The sequence below is a fragment of the Diadema antillarum genome, unplaced genomic scaffold, assembly GCF_040938485.1.
Source record: "Diadema antillarum isolate AM-2024a unplaced genomic scaffold, OU_Dant_1.0 scf00000159, whole genome shotgun sequence".
NCBI classification, from domain to species: Eukaryota; Metazoa; Echinodermata; class Echinoidea; order Diadematoida; family Diadematidae; genus Diadema; species Diadema antillarum.
In genome coordinates, this window is record NW_027271048.1 from 813,869 (window position 1) to 838,330 (window position 24,462).

Here is a 24,462-nt window from a genome sequence, read left to right on the forward strand (position 1 = left end):
TAGCAATTGATAATTGCGATCTGTGATTTTTCATCAAATTTGACAACTACTGAAATTAGTAATTTGGCCAATTTTTTTTCCATGAATGTTAAAGTATCATTCATAGACAGACACCCCATTTTAAATGGTGTTTGTGAACAGTACAATAATAACATTGATAATGATGATAATGATAACAATTGAAATATCATTCTGTGCTCTGGAGAACGATGCGAACACTGGCAAGGCCAATAAGTGTAACACTTGCCTCAAACGTGTTCACGTTGTTCTCCTGGGCACACAACGATATATAAACAAATCAGAACATGAAGAAATAAGAATAATACCCCAGAAAAAATACAATAGTGTCAACAGTAAAGAAATTGGAGTATATATTGTGTACTTCTACAGGTAAAGGAAAGCTGTTTGAAATTCCGAAACATGGAAACGTCCATACTTAAAATTTCATCTTCTATGAAAATACTGTGCTGAACCTGTGCAGCAATATTACCAAATATTTCTCACGAGATCATACAGTAACATATGTGAACAAATAAACCAATTATGACTATGAGATGATAAACAAAGTATTACTCTGCAACAGACCCACAACAAGGCAAAAACTGCTGTACATAAATACGTTACTTTCAGCAAGATAGCTCCAATCACAATAAGACAACACCCTTCATTTTTTTTTTTTTTTTGTAACATGTAAATTACCCAATCATTTCCTAAATATTACATTTTGACATGGGTAGCCGGGGGTTTTACAGGAGAGGTAATGCAGGTATTGTATGTCCAATGGCACAGCTCCGTCATATCGCCTCAGTTCTATTCTACATGTACCTCTTCATCATGCGATACTTTTCACAGAGGAGATACAGTACCAACAGGCTGTTGGTGTAATCCAATCTGGACATTACTGGTGACCATGCTGCCAAAGAAGGATCCGGTAGTGTCACATTTCTTTAGAAAGGAAGCCATCTGTGCCCACACCCCACCCCAAAAATATATTAAAATTCTGACGGATATATTGCAAATATATTTCACTCATCTGATGGTCACTCATAGACAAAGGTCAAGGACTTATATCAATAAGATTGAGAGGAACAAAAAAAAAAATGAAAAATTGACAACTTTATGTGTCTTCACTGAAATGTCACAGGAAATACGAAGATTTTCCTTGATAAAATCATATAATAGATAATGCAAATCCCAGAGTATGAAAAAAGTATGATTTGATATACTTATGAGTATATACACTATATTTTCCATGGAATAAAATGCTTTACAAGTACTGTAGTAATATGCTGCTAAGACGAAAGCACAAGTAAAGCACAATGGAAAAATAGATTAAAGTTGTGCAGAAAGAGAGAGAGAGACACACACACACGCACTGAAACAGTGAGAATCCAAACTCCATACCGATTAAAAAAAAAAAATAAGAGGATATACAATCTTTTGTTACATTCCCGCCTCGTGGCTGTCAGTTTGAAATAAGCTGAGCAAACAGTGGCAGCTTGGATAGGTTTAGCTACACAACTGATATGTCAGAAAAAAAAGGGGGAAAAGGAAGAGGAGAAAAAAAAAGTCAACAAAAGGAGGCAAAGTCCTGTGTCTGCCATATCACAATGGACATAATATAGCTTGATTCAACAGTCCCGCGCTATTGATTTCAGTACACCATGTGCTCCAACTACTATCGGTATGTACGCTGCCAAACATGCATTGACTTCCCCCCAGCCAAAACACAGGAATGCTCGTGTGAAAATGCAACATGGGACATTCCGCACAGCTACTCACATAGTGTGCGCCATGTTGCATCGATATAACATGCAGTGCGTGATCCGCCATCATGAAGCGCAGCATCAAGCGGACGGAAGACTGAATATAGAGTGATACACAGGATTGTCTCTATTCTGAGTCGCAAATGAGGAAAGAAGAAATATAGTTATTGTTGATAGGTAGTGAGGCAATGTATAATGATGGTATCAGTGACGATATTAAAGTAGTATCAAATTAATTAGTAGCAGTTGTAGTAGTTGTAGCAGCAGTTGTAGTTGTATAATTAGTTGTAGTAGCAGTCACAGCAGCTGCTGTCATTAGAAGTCGTGGCAGAAAGAGAAATAGTAGCAACAGTCAGAGGAGAAGGGGTTAAGTGGTAGTTGTATAAAAAGGAGTTGTGGCAGTAGGAGAAGTAGTAGTTTAGTTGTAGAAAGAATAGCAGTAATAGTACTAAACTACTAGAAGCAATAGTTGTATGTAGTATTAGCATTACTTGGTAGTAGTAGTAGTGGTAGTAGTAATGGTAATAGTAGTAGCAGTAGTGGTAGCGATAGTAGTGACAGTAGAATAGTGGTAGTAGTGATAGTAGTTGTGGCGGTAGAAGTGGTGGTAGAAGTAGTAGTAATAGTAGTAGTAGTAGTAGTAATAGTATTAAATAGCAGTATAGTAGTAGTAGTAGTAATAGTAGTATAGTAGTAGTAGTAATAGTAGTAATAATAGTAGTAGTAGTAGTAGTAGTGGTGGTAGTGGTAGTGGCAGTGGTAGTTGTTGTTGTTGTTGTTGTTGTTGTTGTTGTTGTTGTTGTTGTTGTTGTTGTTGTTGTTGTTGCTGCTGCTGTTCTTGTTGTTGTTCTTAACCTGGTGAGGACGAGTCCCGAGTATACTCCGGCAAGTGTCGAACATGGGTAATGCGTGTTGCAGCAAAATAAGCCCGTCCTCATAATATACGGGGTAAATGTTGAAGCAGTCTGGCATTAGTGGAAGTGGAAGCCGATAGTGGAAACATGGAACAGGTATTAGTAGTAATAGTAGATGACATTAAACTCACAGAGAGAGTGATGTCATGCTTCAGGATCAAGCTCTACACTGGTAAGATTTTAGGTAATACAAACATTTAACATACAAGAAGAACTGACATATCAGTACACAAATAAAGACAACAACCTAGATGTACAAGAATGCACACATGTATGTTTGAATATAATTGCAATATACCAGTATATAATTCAACTATTGCACAAAGATACAATGCCACAATGTCACCTAAATATCAAGCAGTGCAAATCACCACTGGGATGAATAATGCCTGTGTAAATGTGACATAATTATCTAACTTTGTTTTTCAAATATTATGTACAGGCTCACAACAAATAAATAATAATGTAGAAAATAACATAAAATTGACTTAACATCAGAGGACTAATGATGTAATACACGAAATGCAGCCACACGATATTAATTCACATGTAAAGTCAAGGTCAATGTCGATCTACAACATAATGTATGTAATAATGGAAATCAGAAGTGTTACATTGTCACACCAATTGATTTGCCACAAACTGTACACAAGCTGAGAATAGCCCGACACACACAGCAGACAGTGTGTAAACTAGACGATGACTAAAGCTATTATCACGACTCATTCAAATTCTCTTACATTTGTCTGCTTCTCGGCGTCCATGTTTGCATTCCAACCGCGACGAGTTGACAGCGATACTTCCTCCTATGCCGCAAGATACCCAGCAAACACGGGCAGCGTGATATCTACAGTGAGGCATCCAAACTGACTGGGGCGAGATATCATACTATCCCCCCCCCCCACCTTTTCCTCCACAGAAACAGATCAGCGCCAACTTTATACTGCTCCTACGCAACACACGCATATATCATAAATGCATACATCATTGTATAGGTATGAGCCGCAAGTAATAGTCGGAGCTGTGTATTATATATATATATACCTCTTACGCTTAAGTAGGCCAGCCCCGGAGCTGTTTGACTGAGTTCTGAAGCCAGAGAAGCACAGACAGTATAGTAGTGTGAGAGGAGTCGAACTCCATTGCAGAGATGCAACGGTTGACTGCCATTCAATGGCCTTGCTCATAGGGCTTTGAAGAATGCCCACGCTACATGCTTTTATTGCCACTCAAGAGCGACACTTCACCCAAAGAAATACAGCACTAATCTACAACAGGCAGAACAAAACAAACAAAAAAATTATCTCTCTCTATTCCTCACTCCCGCTCCCTCTGTATCTCTCTCTCATTCAGAGGGCTTTAATGGGTAACTCCGGGTTAGTGATATCAAATATATAAATAAATGCTGCTATAAAAACATGAAGTATATATCACACTGGTTTGTTGCTGTAGTGTTATGGTAGTAGTTTGAAGTGCTGTTTATGTTCCTGCCATGAAAACATGGCCAATATCAACACAATTAATTTTTGCCCCATACAAATACTTTACTTGCCAAATAGTTTATTTCAAGATGTGCTGCCACACTTAAAGTGACGATAGTGTTCATGTATTCCATGGAATTTCTACAAAAACAAAATGCCAATGCCCACATGAAGTTGGCATGGCCAGTGAGCTTGAGGTCAACTCTTGGTCATTGACTTCCAGAAGTGACTGACCACTTTTTTTTCATGACTTCTATCCAATTTTCATAATTTACAGGACTGGCATAGGCATGAATATTTTCAGCTAAATATTAGCATCTCATTATCCTACTTCAACCTTTCAAAAATGGAAAAAAAAAACACCAAAACAAAACAACAATATGTGAAGGTCTTTCCCTAGTTGATTGTATACCTTTCCAGAGGTAAATCTACCTACAGTATCAATTTTTATACCAAAATTTACAAATCACTTTCCCTGGTCAGCATCTGTCCGGTAATGTAAAAAATTAACCTTCTGCAACTCTGTTTTGAACAATGTGGTATTCAACTGTTTGACACTCAAGCAAGAGCCAATGTCGGGATCTACACCTTCTACAATTTTGTGGATGGTGTTCTACCACTTACTGTTTATGACTTCATGCAGTCAAAAGGTCACAGATCACACACAATTTGGGTTGCGGAATCGTTTCTTTTTTAAAGAAATCTTAGAGACGGGACACAATTTAGGGATACCTGGTCCAATTTAACATTCAAGAAATCACATAACATGAGTTGCTCGGACTAGGTGGCAACTCTGTTGAGGTTATGTATGAGACTTGGAACAAGATAGCTGTTCATAATTATTTTCATATATATATAACAAAAAAGGAATTCATTTTCAATGTCCAACACATAGAAACTCTTACTTTGAGGCAACCTTGTTGTTTCTACACTCTGATCACATGAACATGATATGTAAAACCTAAACTTCCAGTTACTGTGTATGTCGGTGGTAGTTTCTTTGCAGATTTACACAACCGACGCGAGAAAAAGAAAACATGCACCATAAGGAAGAGAAACCTTTGGGTCATAAATTTATACTAATATTGACCTGATGGTGCTCACCGCTAGCATAATTACCCATGAAGAGCTTCTCGTAAACTAATTAGGTGATGGCCTACTTGACTCTGTGCAACAAGTCTTCAGCTGAAACAGAATTCACCATTAATCACAAGGAATGAGCAACGGCTCCACATATTCAAACACGTCCAGTCGTGATGTGCAAGTATATCAATGCAGTAGTTTTTTTTTATTATGAGTGCTTATTCAGTTCTAAATTGGTAATGGACAGACCATCTATTGCATGGTGAGGATATGCCTGTTCAAATGATCAGCTTCTATTCTGGAATTCTTGATTCAACAGTTGCATGGATAGACTGAATATAAGATTTATTGATTCAATTTTCTCCAAAACATTTTGTTTGTGACAACTTCATTATTTGAAAAATACCCTGTACACAGGAAACTCCACATTATCATTTTCCTTCTACAATTCGTATAAAATCACTGCTGTCAATGCTGGCAAATACTTCAATATAGTGCTATACAAATGACACAAACTGATTTGAAAAGATTTTCCCATTAGGGTGCACATTATTACATTCCATTATACTACCATGCACACACAAGATTACATTGAGATCTACCCCTTTCAGTATGTTGTACACAATGTCGGAGTTGCCAGTTTCAATCAAATACAGTCTTATTCAACAGGAAACGTTCATTCTTTCCATTCCTTTTTTTCTTTCTTTTTTTGTAATCACGCGGCAACACTCATTCATCCGCACTGCAATTGATACTGGATGAATGCATTGGGGGTGAACTATACATGATAAGGATTTAGTCTGCAACAGTTAAACGAGAGTATAAAGTCCACCTGGGTGGAAGTTGAACAACATGGCTTTATACTATCAGCAGTATCGAAAACACAGGCAGGCTCTCGACAGTAAAATGCATTGACAAACTTCAGACAATAGACACACCTGTTATCTGTATTGTCAAGCAGAACATACATGTAGACATGTCCATGACAGCTCAAACCAAGGACATTTGTGACATCTTGCTTAATAGGAAAATCACCTTTACCATAGCAAGCAGACTGCATACACATGGAGCTCAATACAATTGATACAGCACTGCACCTTGAGATTAATGAATAAATAGATAAATAACAATATGAACGAAATGCCACCATTGTGGAGGAGGTTTTCCGGACATTTCTCAAAGAATCTCCAGATAACAAACCAGAGACCACAGACAATAGAATCACGTATCTTCACATCTTACTCATGCATTATTGCAACAAAGACATATGAGGGTTTAATCAATCTTTTTGGCAAGGGGAAGTACTAAATATTACTTTCAGCAGTGTTTATTCTTCAACCTGTAAACAATGCTTGCCTGTGTTTTTTAACAGGACACAATACGTCTTTCTAACTCATAAAATTTACGCATGATATACCAGGGCCCCGTTTTATCAAAAGATATAATCGATTATAAATTTCTTTACCACACAGGCTGCCATAGACTTACCATAGAAATACCATAGAAATCAACTATATAATCAATTATAACTCTTCATAAAACAGGGCCCTGATCTTCATGATAACTCATACATTTATTGAAATCAAAATCTTAAAAAAAAAAAAATGAATGACAGCAATGTGTCAAATATCGTAGCATATGTTCCATCAAGGCACATGCCAGACGAAATGTGTTTTTCATAAATTTTACAGACTTCTGCACCACTGCATGTTGTTCCCACCAAATCTGCCAAATTATCAGGGACTCCCATCCCATCCGAGCCTAATTAAGTTGGCCTGTTACAGGAGACTCGAGAGAGGTGGACGCTGGCCTCAATGCGAGGATAAACACGTCGAAGCCTGTCGTAAGCCTGCCATGCAAATCGTGCCACTGTTGGCACACAGATCACAGGATCACGGGTGGCGCCCGCACCGCGCAAAGAGGCATGACCTGCAATTTGGGTAATGATGCAGGCATCGCGGACGGACCCCTGCCGAGTTTCTCACGTGGAATGACAAAAGGTCTAATGACTGTCAAAATGCTGCGTGAAAAGAGGGAAGAGGGGTTACAACACCAGCTATTAAGGGGACCGTGAGCTCCAGAGAGCTTCTTTACATATCGGCACGACACCTTTTTCCTGTGCAGCCCTGAACGACGACGCAGAACATCTTGCCACACAAGGGGAGCCCCTTTCACAAGTCACATGACCTCGCCATGATTTCTCACACCATTGCGCCAATAGTTCCCTGGAACTCCTCTGAATCATACAGGTAGCACTCTTCACAAATTATTAAACTGGACAGGCAAGGAAAACAGGATTCGCGAAAGCCAGAACGTCAAGTGCATTGCGCTTGCAAAAAGCAAAACATGGTTGTCATCATTGCATAGAATAGTTGTGCCTAAAGGAAGCACCATGACAGCTATAATCATAATTTGTAAACATGATTAAAGCAATGTCAATTTGGGATGAAAATACAAACAGACAAATGTCATCTGTAAGAATGAGTATGCCCACCTATCACATTAAAGTCTTTTTGCCAAATCTGTTATGACAAGATTATGGTTTTGATTTCAAGTGAGAATCGCCACCGGCATGATGCGAAATGTCAATTACTGCTAAATCTCGCACTCAGAAGATATACCTACTTTTGCTGACTATCTCCCTCCCTCCCACTCTCTCTCTCTCTCTCTCTCTATCTATCAGGAAGATACTCAGGAAGTATCGTGGCTGACGGAATTATTAACTGACCACAAGAGAAATGGATTACATGCATGATACTCAATCATGACATGCATCAAAGTCATTAACTTGATGGCAGATACAAGCAAACTGTATAATGATGTCGCCGTGATGACCTACAAATTCAACGACCACTTGATATCATAAAGCCACCTGTAACATCGCACATATCAATGACGATATCAATACACACTTGATATTGTCACAAAAGGCTAGCAAACATCACAATTACATAGGCCTACAAAGAGTAGACTAAAACAGTGGTCTAAATCCATATGGCAGAAAAGAATAACTTAAAAGTGATAAACCAAACATAAGAATAAATCTATATCATCAATGTTATTCCGCCATTTACATTATGGCAGCAATGACCAAAGTCTCTCCTACTTTGGTTCTTTTGACTCCAAGTGTTGCAAGTGATATTATTAGTTCGCGTATTATTGTTTCAATTATTTTTGTACCAAAAAAATGGACATAATATCATTGTATAGTAATAACTGAAATAATCATCGTAACTTAGTTATGTTTCAAAGTGGAAATAAATTCAAATCAAGTAATATATATTTATATGGGATCATATCATAACATATGCCAGTGCTGCCACAATTTGCACATCAATATCAAAGAGATTATGTGCTATACGCCACATCTCAAAGAGTGAACATAATCTTCCCAAAATTGTGAGGTTTTGGTATTTTCTTGTCAAGACACTAGAGTAATATTCAAATTTTCAGCAAGTCTACAGGAAAATCTGCTGCTCTGCACTTGCTTGAATCTACACCATATAAGCAGCAGTGCAATTCAGAATCATAATGTCAATTACGATAAACAATAATGAATAAAACATTCATCAGCCTGGAATTGCAGTTTCTGTTATGTCACAGACAATCTCTGTACATATATTGGTGAACAACTGCAGTGAGTTCAGTGGAGATTGATCTCAAACAGCAACAACTTTTAGTGTGATGCAACCAACATCCCAATCCTTGCATTCAGTTTAGTTACTGCATCACTGCACAGGTCTGCAGCAATAGGATGCAACCACTGCCCCATCTTTTCTCATATAGGGCCTATCCATTGCACTAATGCATGATCAGAACAGGAGGGGCAAAAAAGGTGAGAAAATGACATTAATAGTAATCGGCCACAGTGTTTGCAGCCTACGAGCTCCTTTCCCCTGTGGCCGCAAGGCCATTGTTTTACGTTGTCCCCTCAGCATCGAAATCCCTGGCAGATGGCACTGAACTTGACACAGTAACGAGATCCCACACCCTATCACCGACTGTTGGCTAGACGAACGAAAGGGGGGGGGGGGGGTGCAGCTAGAAAGTGGGGGGGGGGTATGAAGCAATGGGGCCGATACCTACGGGAGAAATCAAGTGCCACCATCCAAGGACACTGGGCAGCCCTGTTCTCACACTCTAGGTGTAGGTGTTGGCTGAAAGATAAGTTCTGGATTATTAATGGTTCCTCCTCCTCCACAATCGCCCCCTCCAGGAAAATCCTACTTTATGACCCTGATGCAATAACCTACAAAACTTGTTTCCCGTTCCGCGGAGTGGGCCATCCTCCTCAAGTAATCTCTGTGATACGGGAGGAAACTGAATGCCAAGTCCTCTTGAAGTGCACAGGACTCCCGCCTATAATTGCCTCAAGAGGGAGATGCTCCTTTTATTGCATTACCGACATGACCTGTTTCCATAGCAACCAAGAAATGCATCATCGCTGCTGCATATTCAATCCTGGTATATCTTCTCCCCACCAACCTCCCCCCCCCCCCCCCCCCCCCCTTCAGATCAAGGAAATGGTCGTTAAGCTAATATCCCTGTGAAGAACAACTAAGGAGATGCTTACGAAATTGAACCAAAACTTTACAGGCGATGCCTTGTAGTCTTGTCAGTCACAGACTCCATTCTGCTCTTAATTTTGAACAAAATAATGTCATTCCATGATTGGCATCACAAGTCATACGTTACATGGAAATCCTTGCATCAACGATCCACCTTTAAGTATATTACATGTACCCTTCACATATATCATTTTGTCATTCCTATCAATTACAGTCAAAATTTACTGTCTTCATTTAATTTACAAATCACAGATAAAGCCTCAGTTTGTACAATAGCCATAATTACTAAAGTATAATGTCTGATGAACTTCAGACTATGCAATCTAATGGTGGCTGATCGCTCATAATGGCCAGTTCTAACAGTTCACAAGAAAAGACATGACTGGTATCATATTGCAGCCAATCACAGGCCAGCTTAGAGAGTGGGATGATTCACCGAATCATGACCCTGACTAGAGTGAGGCCGTAATTGGACTGTGCCTTGGAGTCACCCAGGGTCATCAATTATCTAAAGTCGTCTGAACTCCCAACGAGAGGGGCTACGCTTGTTCCCTCAAGTTCGGAGAAATGAAGAACCCTATGGCCAAATTGTACATTCTTCCTTCTCCCCCCCCCCCCCCCCCCCCCATCATCATGATTGATGTTTGTAACTATGCGCTATCTGTGCTCATCTTGCTTATCATCATCTATCATCTTTTAACAGCGTTGAATAAATATCAATTAGCTTGACAATGTAAGTGCACTTGATTCTGCAGTATCCCCAAGTATGATGAATCATAATGAGGGGAAAATCTGGTCAATAATCAGCGAGGGTGAGAAAGCGATAGAGGGAGAGAGAATACGACAGGAAGAGGAATCTCATAGCCTAGATACATGACTGCTAAAAAATGACACGCTCTGTTATTCCAATCTTGTTTTACTCTTAGCTTTCATTGCTACATGTATGTCAACGTCCGATACACACCATTATTGCGTACAATCACCTTAAAAGGTTTTCTGCCTGTCCTCATTTTTTCTCCCGCGCCTCTAATTTCACTTCGTTTCATTATAACCACGCTATCTCGTCAAATTCTCTTTTTGTCTCCCTAGCCCCACATCGATGAATATTTAAGAGACGGTGCATGTTCCTCATCAAGTACACATGTATCCTTCATCTGTTTCTGTACAACAGCACAATGTTCACATCGAGCAGATTCTGACACAGCATCGTCTCAAATCATACATTCTGTTCATTATACAGGCCTAGATATGTGTATGAAATTGGAAAATGTGAGCTGAATTATCAACACTAAATAGTCCTGCAAATATTCATTTCTCAAATTACAAAGCTAAGTTGATATCTCCAAAGTTTTTTTTTTTTTTTTTTGGGGGGGGGGGGGGGGGGCATTGATTGCTCTTATGATATTCATCCATCCCAACATGACATGACTGATAAAAACCAGAGACCAGTGTTGAGTACTTTAGAATACCAACATCACCCTCTCTTCTCGCTGTATCCCTCTCATCCATGCCCTCTTCCCTCCTCCTCCTCCTCCTTCTCCTCCTCCTCCTTTTCCTACTCTTCCACTGATCTCCCAACATGGCCGCCGGCCAGGGGAGCTCACTCTTTCGCAAACAAGAGATCGACTGTCGCAGAATGCCTGCGGCACGCCGACTGGCATCTCACGTACGTCCCCACACGCATGTTGGGGGGGGGGGGGGGGAGGAGCACACCAACATGAGAAGGATGTATGTACTAAGGCAAGACTGACGGTTGAAAAATTGGTATCTCTGTGTGCAACTTTCCCTCCCCCTCCCCTCTTTTCCCATTACCCCTTACCCCCATCTTCCCTCCCCCACCCATTTACGCCATGCAAACGTTGAACTCTTAATGTGTCCTCTACCATGTGATCATGGAAAACTGTTCAAATACACTCCTAGAGGGTTGGCGCACATGATCCAATGTAAATTTGTACGGCACAGGGAATGAGGAAGATGGATGAATATGTTTATACTCAATACTCGGGGTTGACTTTCAGCCAGTGGCCTGCATAGCAGACCAGCAAGATTCTATTAGAGACCGTTGTCAATTCGCACCACGCAAACAAAGGCACGGATACATTACGTGTCAACACAGATAATCAATTTTGACAATGACGTACATTATGTCTTACATTTGTCTCAACTTTGTAAGCTTCGGCATTTGGTATCTACACTAGTACATGCCACCATTTTCAGAACATACATTCAAACTTTGTTTTGAGAACTTTTATTCTTGAATCTGGAATTGCCTGCTTTATTAATGGATTATTCAGGTTTCATTTTCTTACTTTCTGCAAGAATTAAATGACAATCAAAATTCTACAGGTCAGAGTGATCTGATTCAGAGCACAATCTGAAGCAAACAGCTAGCACAGTGCAATTTTTAGCATGCCTCGCTGAGCAGGCCACATGACTGGAGATCAGCAAAATTTTGCAATAATAAGTGGTGGTGGGAGGGAGGGGCTCTTCAGAACCCGGATACACCGAAGATCCGATATGCACTCTTGGTTTCACATGCCAATAGCTGGTTCTCAAATTACTACTACATTGCGTTTGGTTTCAAGATCATGAGAATGATTATTTCAGCGCCATAAGTGGCAAGGTCCTGATTTTTCAGTGAGAAAGTACAGGGGCCAGCCAAAAAATGACAACTTGATCACAAACTGTCAGATTTCAAGGACCTTACCACAGATTAAGACCACAGATATCAAATAGATAGACCCTATACCATTTTAGTATAGAAGAACAAACTGTGCAATTACTTGTAGTTAAAAAATAGTATTTTCATGAAAAATCAAATATTTTCCAGAGGGCTTAGCCAAGTGCAACAATAACCATTGTTGGCAATATATAGTCCAGCCATAGACACGAGATTTCAAGGAGTGAATTAAAAAAAAGAGTTATCAACTCCCTGTATTGTTCGAAGAAACATTTCTTTCAAATTTCAGCATTCATTTTTATTCTACTCATCAAGCAAGAGATTGTAACTGTAAAAATCCTAAATTCATCACAGCACAAAACACCATGGACCTGATGTTATGGGACTCAACCACCTTGCAAAAAAAGTGTTTCTCGCAATGTGTCACTTGAATTCATAATCTTACTCACCGATTCACTCTCGATCACAATCACAACTATATTTGCCTCCCACAGTAGGGAGGGGGAAAAATGTTATTACAATGCTTCAGACCGATGGCTAGTTGAGAATGGCTTTTAATTGGTAGTGGACATGTTAAAGTCATATAGGCCTTATTGAAATTCATACTCTATTGAAGTCTGCATGTATAAAGAATTTTGCTGCCTACTGTGGTTGCAACGTAGTCAGATCTATATCAGAGAGGTAATTAAAATGTGAATTGTTCATGTGGCTGCAAAGAAGGAAGGACAGAATGACCAAAAAAAAAAAAAAAATCCCAAAGCTTCTGCTTCATAACACCAATGCAGACTTTGAATACCATCCTCTCACATGCAATTATAAAAGAAAAAAAAAATGGGGAAGTTTTCCAACTGTGTGTGGCAAGCACAAATAGACATAATTTTTATGCTGTATTCCTATAGACAGTCAAAACTGTTTAGGCTACTGTAAGACTTTTTTCCCCTCCAGTAGATAACTGAAATCAATACAAATGTTTGGTCTTATGTGATACAATAAAACCTAACAGGCAATTCCATTGAGTTATTATCTGATCTGTAACATCATACTGTAAGTATATATCAACATCAAGCTGTATTTGGGTAGAATACTGGGGAACCCCTTTTACTGTGAAACATGACCATGTGTACCACCACTTCTTTCTCCCCCCTATACCATTCAAATTGTATTCCAAAAAAAAGTGAAGTGATAATGGATGCATCCTAGTCAAGCATGATTTATGGAATACTAAAAAACTGCCTGCAGATAAACAAATTATAGAATAATTTCTGTGAGGTGTTTATTGGTATTGGCCTCGAGCAACACTTTATGGCGGAGGTATACAAACTCATGCAAAAATTTCTGGTTTTAGTACTGTACTGTACTGTATATGCCATATATTTTTTTGGATATATTTCTCAAATTGTGACTTTGGGACTACATCATGAATAGTTGGATTTGCAATTGAAAACCCCACTGACAAAAGTGGAAAAAAAAATTAACCTTTCCTTAACGAAAAATTGGCAACATCCCACTTTGAAAAACGATATAAAACACCCAATATGCGTTGCAGGAGGCACTATTTATGAGGTGCTACATTTCTAAATATTGGTCAATTTGTGAAATTTTGTTTAAAGATAAAAAATTGCAAAACATAATTATTGTTTTGTACAAAAGCTCAAAGGAATTGACTTTTGAATGAAGGTGACATAGTAATTGCTACATAAAATTTCAGTCCTGTTTGAAAAAAAAAATAATGATAAAATAAAATAAAATGAAAAAGAGGTTATCGTACATCCTCCTTGCAGCTCCATGAACAGACTAGACCTACATACATTGCTTGTCTCCCTGTACCTTGTGACATTGTGCACACAGTCAGCTTTCTGCTCAAGTTCCACCATTTCATCCTCACATGACCTTTAGCCAATCACAGTCAATGACGACCAGCCTATGTAAAACCATACACATCTCTTCCCACTTGGGATCAAATGTACTTCTTGGAATAAAAACAAAGAAAAAATGCCCCCAAATTGGGCATAAATCCCCCACGTCTTTCCCCACAACTTTGCCACATTCTGGTAAGAGGTGTCATCTGAAACTAAGGGGGGGGGGGGGGGAGAGATACCAGTAGTTGGAAATAAACTTGTTGGCACAAGGTCACAGTATGGCAAAGGAATCTGGTCTCCTAGTGAGAGAGAGAGAGAGAGAGAAGGGGGGTCTGGTTACAGAGACTACCTAAGACCTCGCTGTAACTCACACCCTTCTTATCAGGGCATCATGGTGTCCTCAAATGACCCTGTCTGAGGTCAGATAATTAAGGTCAAACAAATTTACACTGCTTGTGGAATTTGTAAAAACAAAAGAGGGGTTGGAGAGGACAGGGGAAAAGGGCATGGCATGAAGGGGGAGAGAGGGTACTAAATAAATCTTGGAATTTATTGCTGTTCCACTATCAGAGACCCAAGAAAAAAACACGCAGGCTAGAAGCCTAGGGCTCTTGAACGAAGGAAGTCTGTGTAAGTCAGAACACAGAATGAAAGATCTAGTAATATATACACCTCTTTTGGAAATATATAAATATCATATCTTCCACATACACTGACTCAAATTTGTGGAGGGTTACAGTGTGAACAGATCACTTTTCATTTACGGCATAAATTTACCAAAACTGAAAGAGGTATGTCGATGAGAATTTCTTCTGTGAGTGCAGTAGCTTTTGTCACTGTTGTTTTGTTATGTTTTTTCACACATTACATGAACTTACACCAACTCTCTAACCGCCTTGACATTTTTTTTTTTTAGAATCACTTTTACAATCCATTACAGGAAGGACCACAGAAATAAATCATTACTCCTCCTTCTCCATAGCATGGAAGCACGTATCACACCTATTATCCAACCTTATGAGTGCGGCGGTGCACTAGTTTTCCGAGATCAATTAGCGTTTCAGTTCTACATCCTCGCAGATAATATGCACTTCATGCAAACATCAAATGAGGTAGATTGAGTGGCTCTAATATAACGCAGTCATCGGCTCTGCACATATGTCTCGTCCCTGCTTGTGGCTTATAATCACGTCGGATGGGTCATCTACATCACAGTTGCCATAGCGATTGAAGCCAGTGGGATGGGGAAAAATCTGCTACCCAAAAACTACCCTACAGCAGAAATCACAGAAACTCAAAAAGAGACATACAGAGAGAGAGAGAGAGAGAGAAATAGATAGAAAGAGAGAGATAGAGAGGGAGAGATGTGTTGTTCCTCCTGAACTACAAAACTTTGCTTTTCCTCGCAGATCTTAATCTGAGCCTGGATTATAAAATGACAACACAAGGCGAGGAGAAATGGGGGGCAAAAGACCATCAATCACAACACGACATGGGGAAGAAATGAATTGCGTTTACCTTCGACCAGCAGCACGTGTGTCAGCCCGGGAGAGCAAGATCCAACACTTTTTCGGCGTGTGAATAAGATACTCCCGCTAATATATGTTTCCACGCTAATCCAAATAACAGAGCTTCCTAGCACAAACGAACCTGAGAGGACCACATTGCGAATTGATGGCGACAAGTCAGGGTTGACGCAAATATAGCAAACTTTCCTCCTATGTGTGTCCCATCCCGCGCGCTTTGGCTTCCCAACACTGTCGCTTTTTTTTTCTCTCTTTTTTTTCCTGGTGAGTGTAATGTAACTAATCACCTACAAGAGTCTCAGGCCCCAAGCAGTGAGGAGTATATGTGTGTATGGGGTGTGTGTCTCCAATACATCACCAGTGCCTCTGTATTGAGATATATGTGCATGTGTGTGTACGTGTGTGTGCCCCAGTGTTCCTCTGCAGTTGCGACAGGCATACACATCCCTGCTAAACCTATGCCTCGCACACATACATGGGCTTTCACACACAAACACACACACACACACACACCAACCAGACGAAACAGCAATACATCACTATGCAAAGTGCACGCTACATAAGCATCTCTCCACTGTGCCATGGAAGAAAAATTAGTCTATGCTACCAGAACACTGCAGGCTGCCCTACAAAAGCTTCCAGCGTCTCTTGATCAAGACGTCTGGCTGCCACTAGACTACATTGTGCTAATGTTTATACAGGCTAAATCTTCATACACTAGCCACTGATTACTAGTCTTGCATTCTAAACATTTTTACTGACTGCAGTGTAAGAATCACTTGGACAACCACAATGGGCAGGAATGGGTGTTCCAAAGGGTCTTTAGGAGGGAACTACAATCACAGACAGAATAAAGGATCATTATTTGCTCACAGGGTACAAACTCCAAATGGGTGACCTGGTACAGTAGGAATTGTTGATCACAGTAATTCCTGCTTGAGTCAGGCAGCTGGGCAGCAGCACTAGTCTCAGTTCAGGAAATTGTTGCATTTGTTTGCTTTCTATTTTGTTTTTGTTCCTCATTGCACTCCAAGAGCAGTGAGATGAATATATTATCATACCACATTTCCTTAAATAACTGGCATCAAACTTAGATTAAAAAAAAATGATATTGACATACAGTGCAATTTCCTATCCATCCTCGTAGATGAGTATATAATATATAGGCCCTATCTCTAATTACTTCTATTTCACACTCAACACTCTTATCTATCATAATGAGGCCTCTATGAACAAACATGAATGGGGGCCTGTAACAGGTTACATAGTTTGGGTGAAGTAAATATCGATAGGCCTACATGTAATGTTGTATCAGCTACGGGAAACCGGGGATGGGGGGGGGGGGGGGTACTGCAATTGTCTTAATCTCTCTATCCACTCATGATTTCCTTTAACAAAGTAGAATCACTATATTAATTGATTTTATGGCTTCTGCATATATGTTACACATAGATCAAATACAATCAGGAACTATGTCACGCTCATATTTGCCTAATCTCATAGTTTACTGAGCATCTTGTGATAAGATTATGTAACAAGATGTTACATAATCCTGCAAGGCTTAAAACACATCATATCAATAACAAGACATACTGAAACATTTAAGATAGGCAATCGAAAAAAATATGCTATATCAAACCATTATATCTTTCAATTCTGCAATAGTGCATCATTTCCTGAAAGTGGCCAATTTGAGGGCGCACTAAAACAAATGAAAGACAACATATATCATCATGGCGAAAGAAAGACATGTCGATTCTTCTGCACAATTTATCAAACATTCTTATATGAGCAGACAAATAAACATTTATTTATGCATACAGGTGTGATGATAGTTATGACATAACAATGTCTATACAGCAAGAGAGCACATGTCATATCTATATCATATTGGATGGCAATGAATAGGATGCCAAGGAATATTGGCCTTAAAGAGTGCAAATTTTCCCTGGTATTCCATGAAATAAAGCCATCCCAAATGATTATAAATTATCTATAGAAGGCATAAACTGTAAAAAGCAATTAATACAATTTGAAGTAGACTGCACTAAAAATGTAGTGACTTGCACTTGTAGCAAGAGTTTGTGCACTTGGCAAGCATTCTGGCACTCACCAAGCATTCATCCAACAGACGAGAAGAAATATGGTGTATTAGGCCTATTGCACAGTCTTTTACTACAATAGCAATAGTACGACTGTATCTCTGCTATTCACGAGCTTAGAAATATGAACAATTTGCACAGAAATCATGATATCACATTCTACTTTCTTTGCTACCTGAAAATCTGTCGCCGTGTCACAAAAATATATTGAATTTCTCTTGGACATGGTTTACAAATTCCTTTACAGCTTTAAGACAAAGAGAAAAACAACTTCCTAACATTTGTCTTTTGCTTACAGCTTTTACTAGCTGCAGCATCCCCACGGTCTTTCGTGGATAGAAACTGATGTGATAAGATGGATTCATGAATGACTGTACTTTGATTAATGACTTTGGTAATGCACTGTCCACAGCATAAGTGAGGAGCAATATTGAAGTGAATATTTAACTAACCTTTAACCCTATCAGGTCTAATGAACTCAGGCTGCCATCAACATCTATATGCTAAGGACTTGTCAGTGAGATGGAAAGACTTAACCCATTCCATACTGAAATCTAAAATCCCCATAGACTTAATACACAGGCCACCAGGTTCCCGTATGAAACGGGTTAATATGATAGACGGGGCGGGGTTGGGGGAGAGGCTGAACAAGTACAGCACTACAACAGAGACGAGTATTGCTTTATTTAACATAGCGTTCAAATGATGCCCCTTTATATCTATCTCGTGGTGAGAGGAAGAATTGAAACATAAAAAATAAATAAATAAGAATCAACATAGAGGGCAGCATTCCATCTCGCCAGAAATGTTGGAGACTGAGGAGTGGTTAGAATAACACAGCGCATCGGGAACATACCAGAAGTATTTAGTCATTAGCCAGTTAACATGCATCAAGCATGAAATGATTTCATGGCTCTCTCAAAGGTGTCGCAGGGGATGGGGGGGGGGGGGAGGAGGGGGGGGGGGAGAGAATCAGCTCTAGATAAAAAAAGCAGCAAAAGATAAAGACAGATTAATTGCATCTTCCGCACATGATCACATTTTTCCTCCACTGCAACGGCCTCAATAGTAGCTTATCTGCAACAGATGCTGCAAACTCACTCTCTCATTATCTAAGTGTTGTTTTTGTTTTGTTTTTTCATACATTAAAACTTGTGCTAAAATTCAATTTTTACCTTAAAATACAACAAATCATTTAAAAACAGCAAAGAATGACTACAAGAAAAAATGTAAGAAACCTGTCCAAAGTGAGCCTCAATGATTTCTTTTCTTAAAAAACAAACAAACAAACAAGTACATGACTATCAATCTCTTACAATATACTAATAGAATAGGCCTACATTGTATGTAAGCAATCAGGCAGAAATTTGAACCCCAAGACAAGAATATTAGCTTGGTATCAATTTCTCAAGGAAGAATATATGTGGATTGATATTCCAATCTATAATCTGTAGCCATCACTGTTACGCAATTGATTTACACATCCATACAATTCCAGTACAATGATAAACAGCTGTCCCAAATGCAAACAGCAAACTTATAAATATCAACTGCTTTGAGGGGCTCGGTTAAAACCATTTGCCCAGAGGTGATTTCTTACGATGCTATGCCCCTCAACTTTGTCTGGGGGCATAACACTACCCAGAAATCACAGACGGCAACGAGTTTTAACCATAACCCGAAAAGAAGCTGTCACTATTTGTTTTATACACCACATCCCACTTACTTTTGGACTGCCAATCTATGGTATTGAAATGAAGTTTTTGTTCCACCACTCACAAAAATTATGTAGAGTATAATTTGACAATGCACGAAAATATATACATGCATAAGATATACTTTCGCACATCTTGAAAAAACGCTAGCTGACTGTAGGGCAGTATTGCGAACACTAAGGACTGCCCCTCTGACCAATCAGAATCAACAATACATCAAATGAGATATATACGTGTGCACACACACACACACACACACACACACACACACACACACACACACACAAATATATATATATATATATATATATATATATATATATATATATATATATATATATATATATTCATGAAGTCAAAATCTGCTTGTTGTGTGGAATTACTTCATTATAAGTAGAACTGTAATCATTCACTTCTTGAATTAACTGTCAGTGAGAGAGAAGAGCTGCCATTGGAACTGCTTTGAATAGAACACAACAAAACTCCAGCGCAGCATGAACACTACACGATTCATATTTAAAATGATGTCATGGGAGATATACAGGCGTACGTTTACTGAATGCATCAGATGGCATGTGAGAGAATGCAGACAACACGGACATACACCCCGCATGTCGCTGGATGCACAGAGCACTGGAAGGCAGCCGAGGGACCACGGGAGCGCAGAATTCATAATCATCGATTGTGGATACTAGAATTCGTACAAATGTCTCATTTTTGGGGGGATGGAAATGGTGCAAACATATTAGTCACACGCGGGAATCCAAATAATTTATGAGAGATATCGCCTTACATGGCCCAGGACTGACTCATCTGTGCATGCTGAACGCAAGTGAGCCTCAATGGTACGTGAGGGGGTTTGGGACACGCACGTTGGAGGGGATAGCTGCACTTATAACATGTATCTATGAATGGAAATGAGGGGTAAAGGAAAGGGGGGAAACTGGGGAGGGAGGGAGGGAGGGAGGGGGGCAGGGGTGCAGTGTCTGATGATGATGGCTGGGCCATCTCCTGCAAGAGAGAAGGAGAGAAGAGACAGAGAGGGAGAGATGAATTGTATGATGACATATTACAACACAAATACATGGGCAGAATCCAGATGGCCCATCCCATCCCATCCTCCAGCTTGCATCACCGGTGTGTAACGACCGTGAAGTGTTTCATGGAGATGGAGCGAAATAATGTGACTCACATGTCATGGAGGAGGGAGACGTACGAGATGGAGGGAGGGGGAGGGGAAACAGACAGAAGATGCAGGTGAAAATGATTGATTACCGTGTCTGTCGGTATGGAGGATGCAGCAGACATGCTTTTAAAAAAATAAAGAAAACAAAAAGCACGAGACGATGAGGATGGTTGGGTTCTTCTTCTGTGCCAAAATGCCATCTTCTATGATTATGAAAAGGCAATCTGTATTCCAAAGAGCACTGTGCTATTGACGGACAAGACTTGAATGGGAGATTCAAACCCCGACAGGTGCGAACATCCACTGATGAGATGACTTGCCCTTTTGTTTGCTCCTCCTCTCCATGGAGGAAAACTGAGCATCGGAAAATGGTGAGGCAACGATAATGGCTGAGCCCCCTGGAAGGCCACTATTAAGACTGAAGGGGCAACAGACAATAAAGATCACTCACAAACACACAGATAATGATAACTAATAATACCCATTATCAAATGGTGTAAGTTGTGATTCATCCAGGTAACGATCAATAAAGGAACCAAAATTAAATCAATTCATCTGGACTTACTGTTTTCATTCCGAGAACAGTTTCACGTCCGATCCCGGACGCTTCATCAGCTCCTCTGACAAGGATCGGACGTGAAACCGTTCTCGGAATGAAAACAGTAAGTCCAGATGAATTGATTTAATTTTGGTTCCTTTATTAATACCCATTATCATTAACATGAATATGATCATTATTTTTCATCTTGATTGTTATTCTTGTATTAGAGCCATTATCTTTATAGTAGTACTCATCATCATAAATATAAACATGGTTATTACTATTGCTATAATGACTATTATCCTTGTATCAAGACCACTATTATGGAAATAATATCAATCATCGCAAACATGAAGATGATCATTACGACTGTTACTATGACTATTATTCTTGTATCATTATGACCATTATCATTGCAATAGTACTCATTATCATAAACATGAACGTGATCATTTATAATATCACTATAATTTTTATTCTTGTATCATTATGAACATTATCAATGCAATAATATTCATCATCATAAGCATGAACATGATTATTATTGTTATTATCGTTATTATCATTCTTGTATCATCATGGCCATTATCATAACATTATGATGATCATCATCATTATTATTGGTGATTCACGAAAAAATGTGTTCCTGAACAACAAGCTTAGTATACAAATTGATAGACTAATATTGGTAAATGCCATGAAGCCTGAAAAGTGTTCCAATCAGTATGAATAAAACAAGAGTACGGGTCCAGAAAAAAAAAAATCAACAATGAGTGGTAGGGGGATCTGCAAGGCATTCGTAACATAGAAGACATAGACAACACCAGGGTTTCTCTCACTGAACAAGCGGCTCACAACTTATCCTTATTTGGAAGTGTCGTTGTAAAGGGGGCTCACAAGTGTTGACACCACCGCCTGTAATTCTTCTGTCTGAAAGCTCCGACCATAAATTATGGGAACATAGTGAGCAATCTCCCTGCTCTGCTACTCCTGGAAACCAGTCCCAAGTAACAACGCCAGCCCCTCTCGCATCCAAAATGATCTTACTGAGATGCACATTCTTCTGTTTGGTTTGCTTGTCTGTTTGTTTTGTTTGTTTGTTTTTGTTTGTTTTACATGAACATGTGACTTGAGATAATTTACAATTACTGTTTAATACAATCTACAAAGCACATGAATTTCATCACACAGCATTCATAGGGTAAAATTACACACACGCATTTTAAGAAGGGGGCAGGTTCTTATGGGAATGACTTCAGAATGCATGAGAAAATTTGAAGGGTCACAATTCACATTCTGCAACTTGCAGTGGATGAAGATGAGCTTGAGAGTGAATAACCATATCGGATAGCAAGATCTGTACTATTGAAAGTACATGTACTGTCTTTAAACAGATTGTCATGAAAATCAAACCACCAAAAGGACAGTTGGAAGTATGCAATTGTTATTAACAAGTCAAAGAGATTGCAAATATTACATTCCTCTTTTTCTCTCTAAAACACAGGCACAGACAAACACAGACAAAACCGCACACACATGAAATACACAAAGTGCTAGGTAGAGCACAAAGTTAGATGTTTGGCCTGCCATGCAAAACAACAACTAAATTGCGAGACAAATGCAAGAAAAGGGTTTGCTCTGACAGCTAAGAAACTGTAATGACCATTTGATACAGATGTTTGTTTGTTTTTTCAGCACAAAGTAAAACAAAACAACATCATGTTGAAAGGATTCTGAAATCAGGCCATAGTCCCCTGAAATATAACATCATCAGAAAATGGTTTCCTTTGCCAAGAAACCATAGACTCACAAACACATAAGCCCCATGAGAGGCAGGTACAAACAATCTCAGATGTACTAAATATCTTGATTGGCAACCATGCCCAACAAAACACAACAATCACATCAACAAAAGAGACAGTTCTAGACAAAAAATTCTTCTGTATTGTTTATACCTGTAATAATTTCAAGCACATCCCAGTCTGACACGAGGGTTGATGCAATGTGGGTAAAAACTCCAAGTGGTTATACCAGCATCGTGGCGAACTGCTCATTTGGTTTTCTTATATTCATAAACAAATACAGTGTACATGCAGCACTCAGCAAAGATATATGTGTGATACCTAAACTCACATTCTTTGTTTCCTACTTCACAAACTGCCATGATGTACTCAAAAGGGCATGTGTACACCATGCCATGAGGTTTGATCTCATGTTTGAGGAGCAGCAGCCCCAATAATGAAACCATCATTCCGACAAGGTCACATGGCCCTATTTCGCTGAACACTTAACCGCCGCAATGAAATCAGTGCAAAAGCATGCCACAGTGGATCCGGCCATGCAGTCAGTCCAATACACGCTGCTACTGACACACTTTCAATATCATTCTCCACAGATAATCGACAATGATCATTTATGGAAAATATAAGGATAAAGAATTGGCTATACCTCAATCCAGATCATCATTAACAACACTCCCAGCTTTCTCTGTCCACCATTATCAATCACATGCCTCGGCTGTCACTGCCGACCGTTCATCCATGAGCATCAGCAAGCATGACAACTCACACGGCTTTGAACGTCATGAGTTCTCGAGAGGTTTTCTCCTCTTTTTTTTTTTCCCCCACTTCTCTCCCTTTCTTTTCCTTTTGCTGCATTGTTGCTCCTTTGCCACTTCAAGTGCACATCATTCAATGTACAAGCTATGGAACAGGGACCTTTGATCTTTGGAGTGGATGAACTCCGAAATCTGTGAGAATACGAGTCTCACATGAGCTTTCAACCCCCCCCCCCCCCGTTTTTTTTTTCTTTCTCTCACACACACACACACACACACACACACCAAGGCATACACATGTCCAAGTGGCACTTACAATACATCACGTGTAACATTGCAATTCACAGACAGGTGCATAATATTCATACCAACAACAACAAAAAATCCTACTGGCATATGGGGTAAGTGTTTCATGTTTCGAAATCACTGTTATTCTATGCTGTGTGTTGTTCCTGTCTCCTGATATGAAACTTGGTGTACATGT

General features: G+C 39.4%; 1 protein-coding gene across 6 annotated transcripts in view; it reads right to left on the minus strand.

Moving 5' to 3' along the window:
- The window catches only part of LOC139722157 (uncharacterized), a 175,444-nt gene that overhangs the window by 87,293 nt on the left and 63,689 nt on the right, over window positions 1-24,462 (minus strand). The window contains exon 1 of one of the 6 annotated variants that reach the window (XM_071633472.1): window positions 15,870-16,456. The exons of 4 other annotated variants lie outside the window; for them this stretch is intronic. Coding sequence is in view for 1 of the 2 variants with exons in the window: in XM_071633469.1 (XP_071489570.1) it covers window positions 3,421-3,444 (24 nt within the window). In the remaining variant the exon portion in view is untranslated. Of the gene's footprint in view, window positions 1-3,420; window positions 4,063-15,869; window positions 16,457-24,462 lie in introns of those variants that run through there. One more of the 6 variants, XM_071633469.1, reaches the window with a different exon arrangement.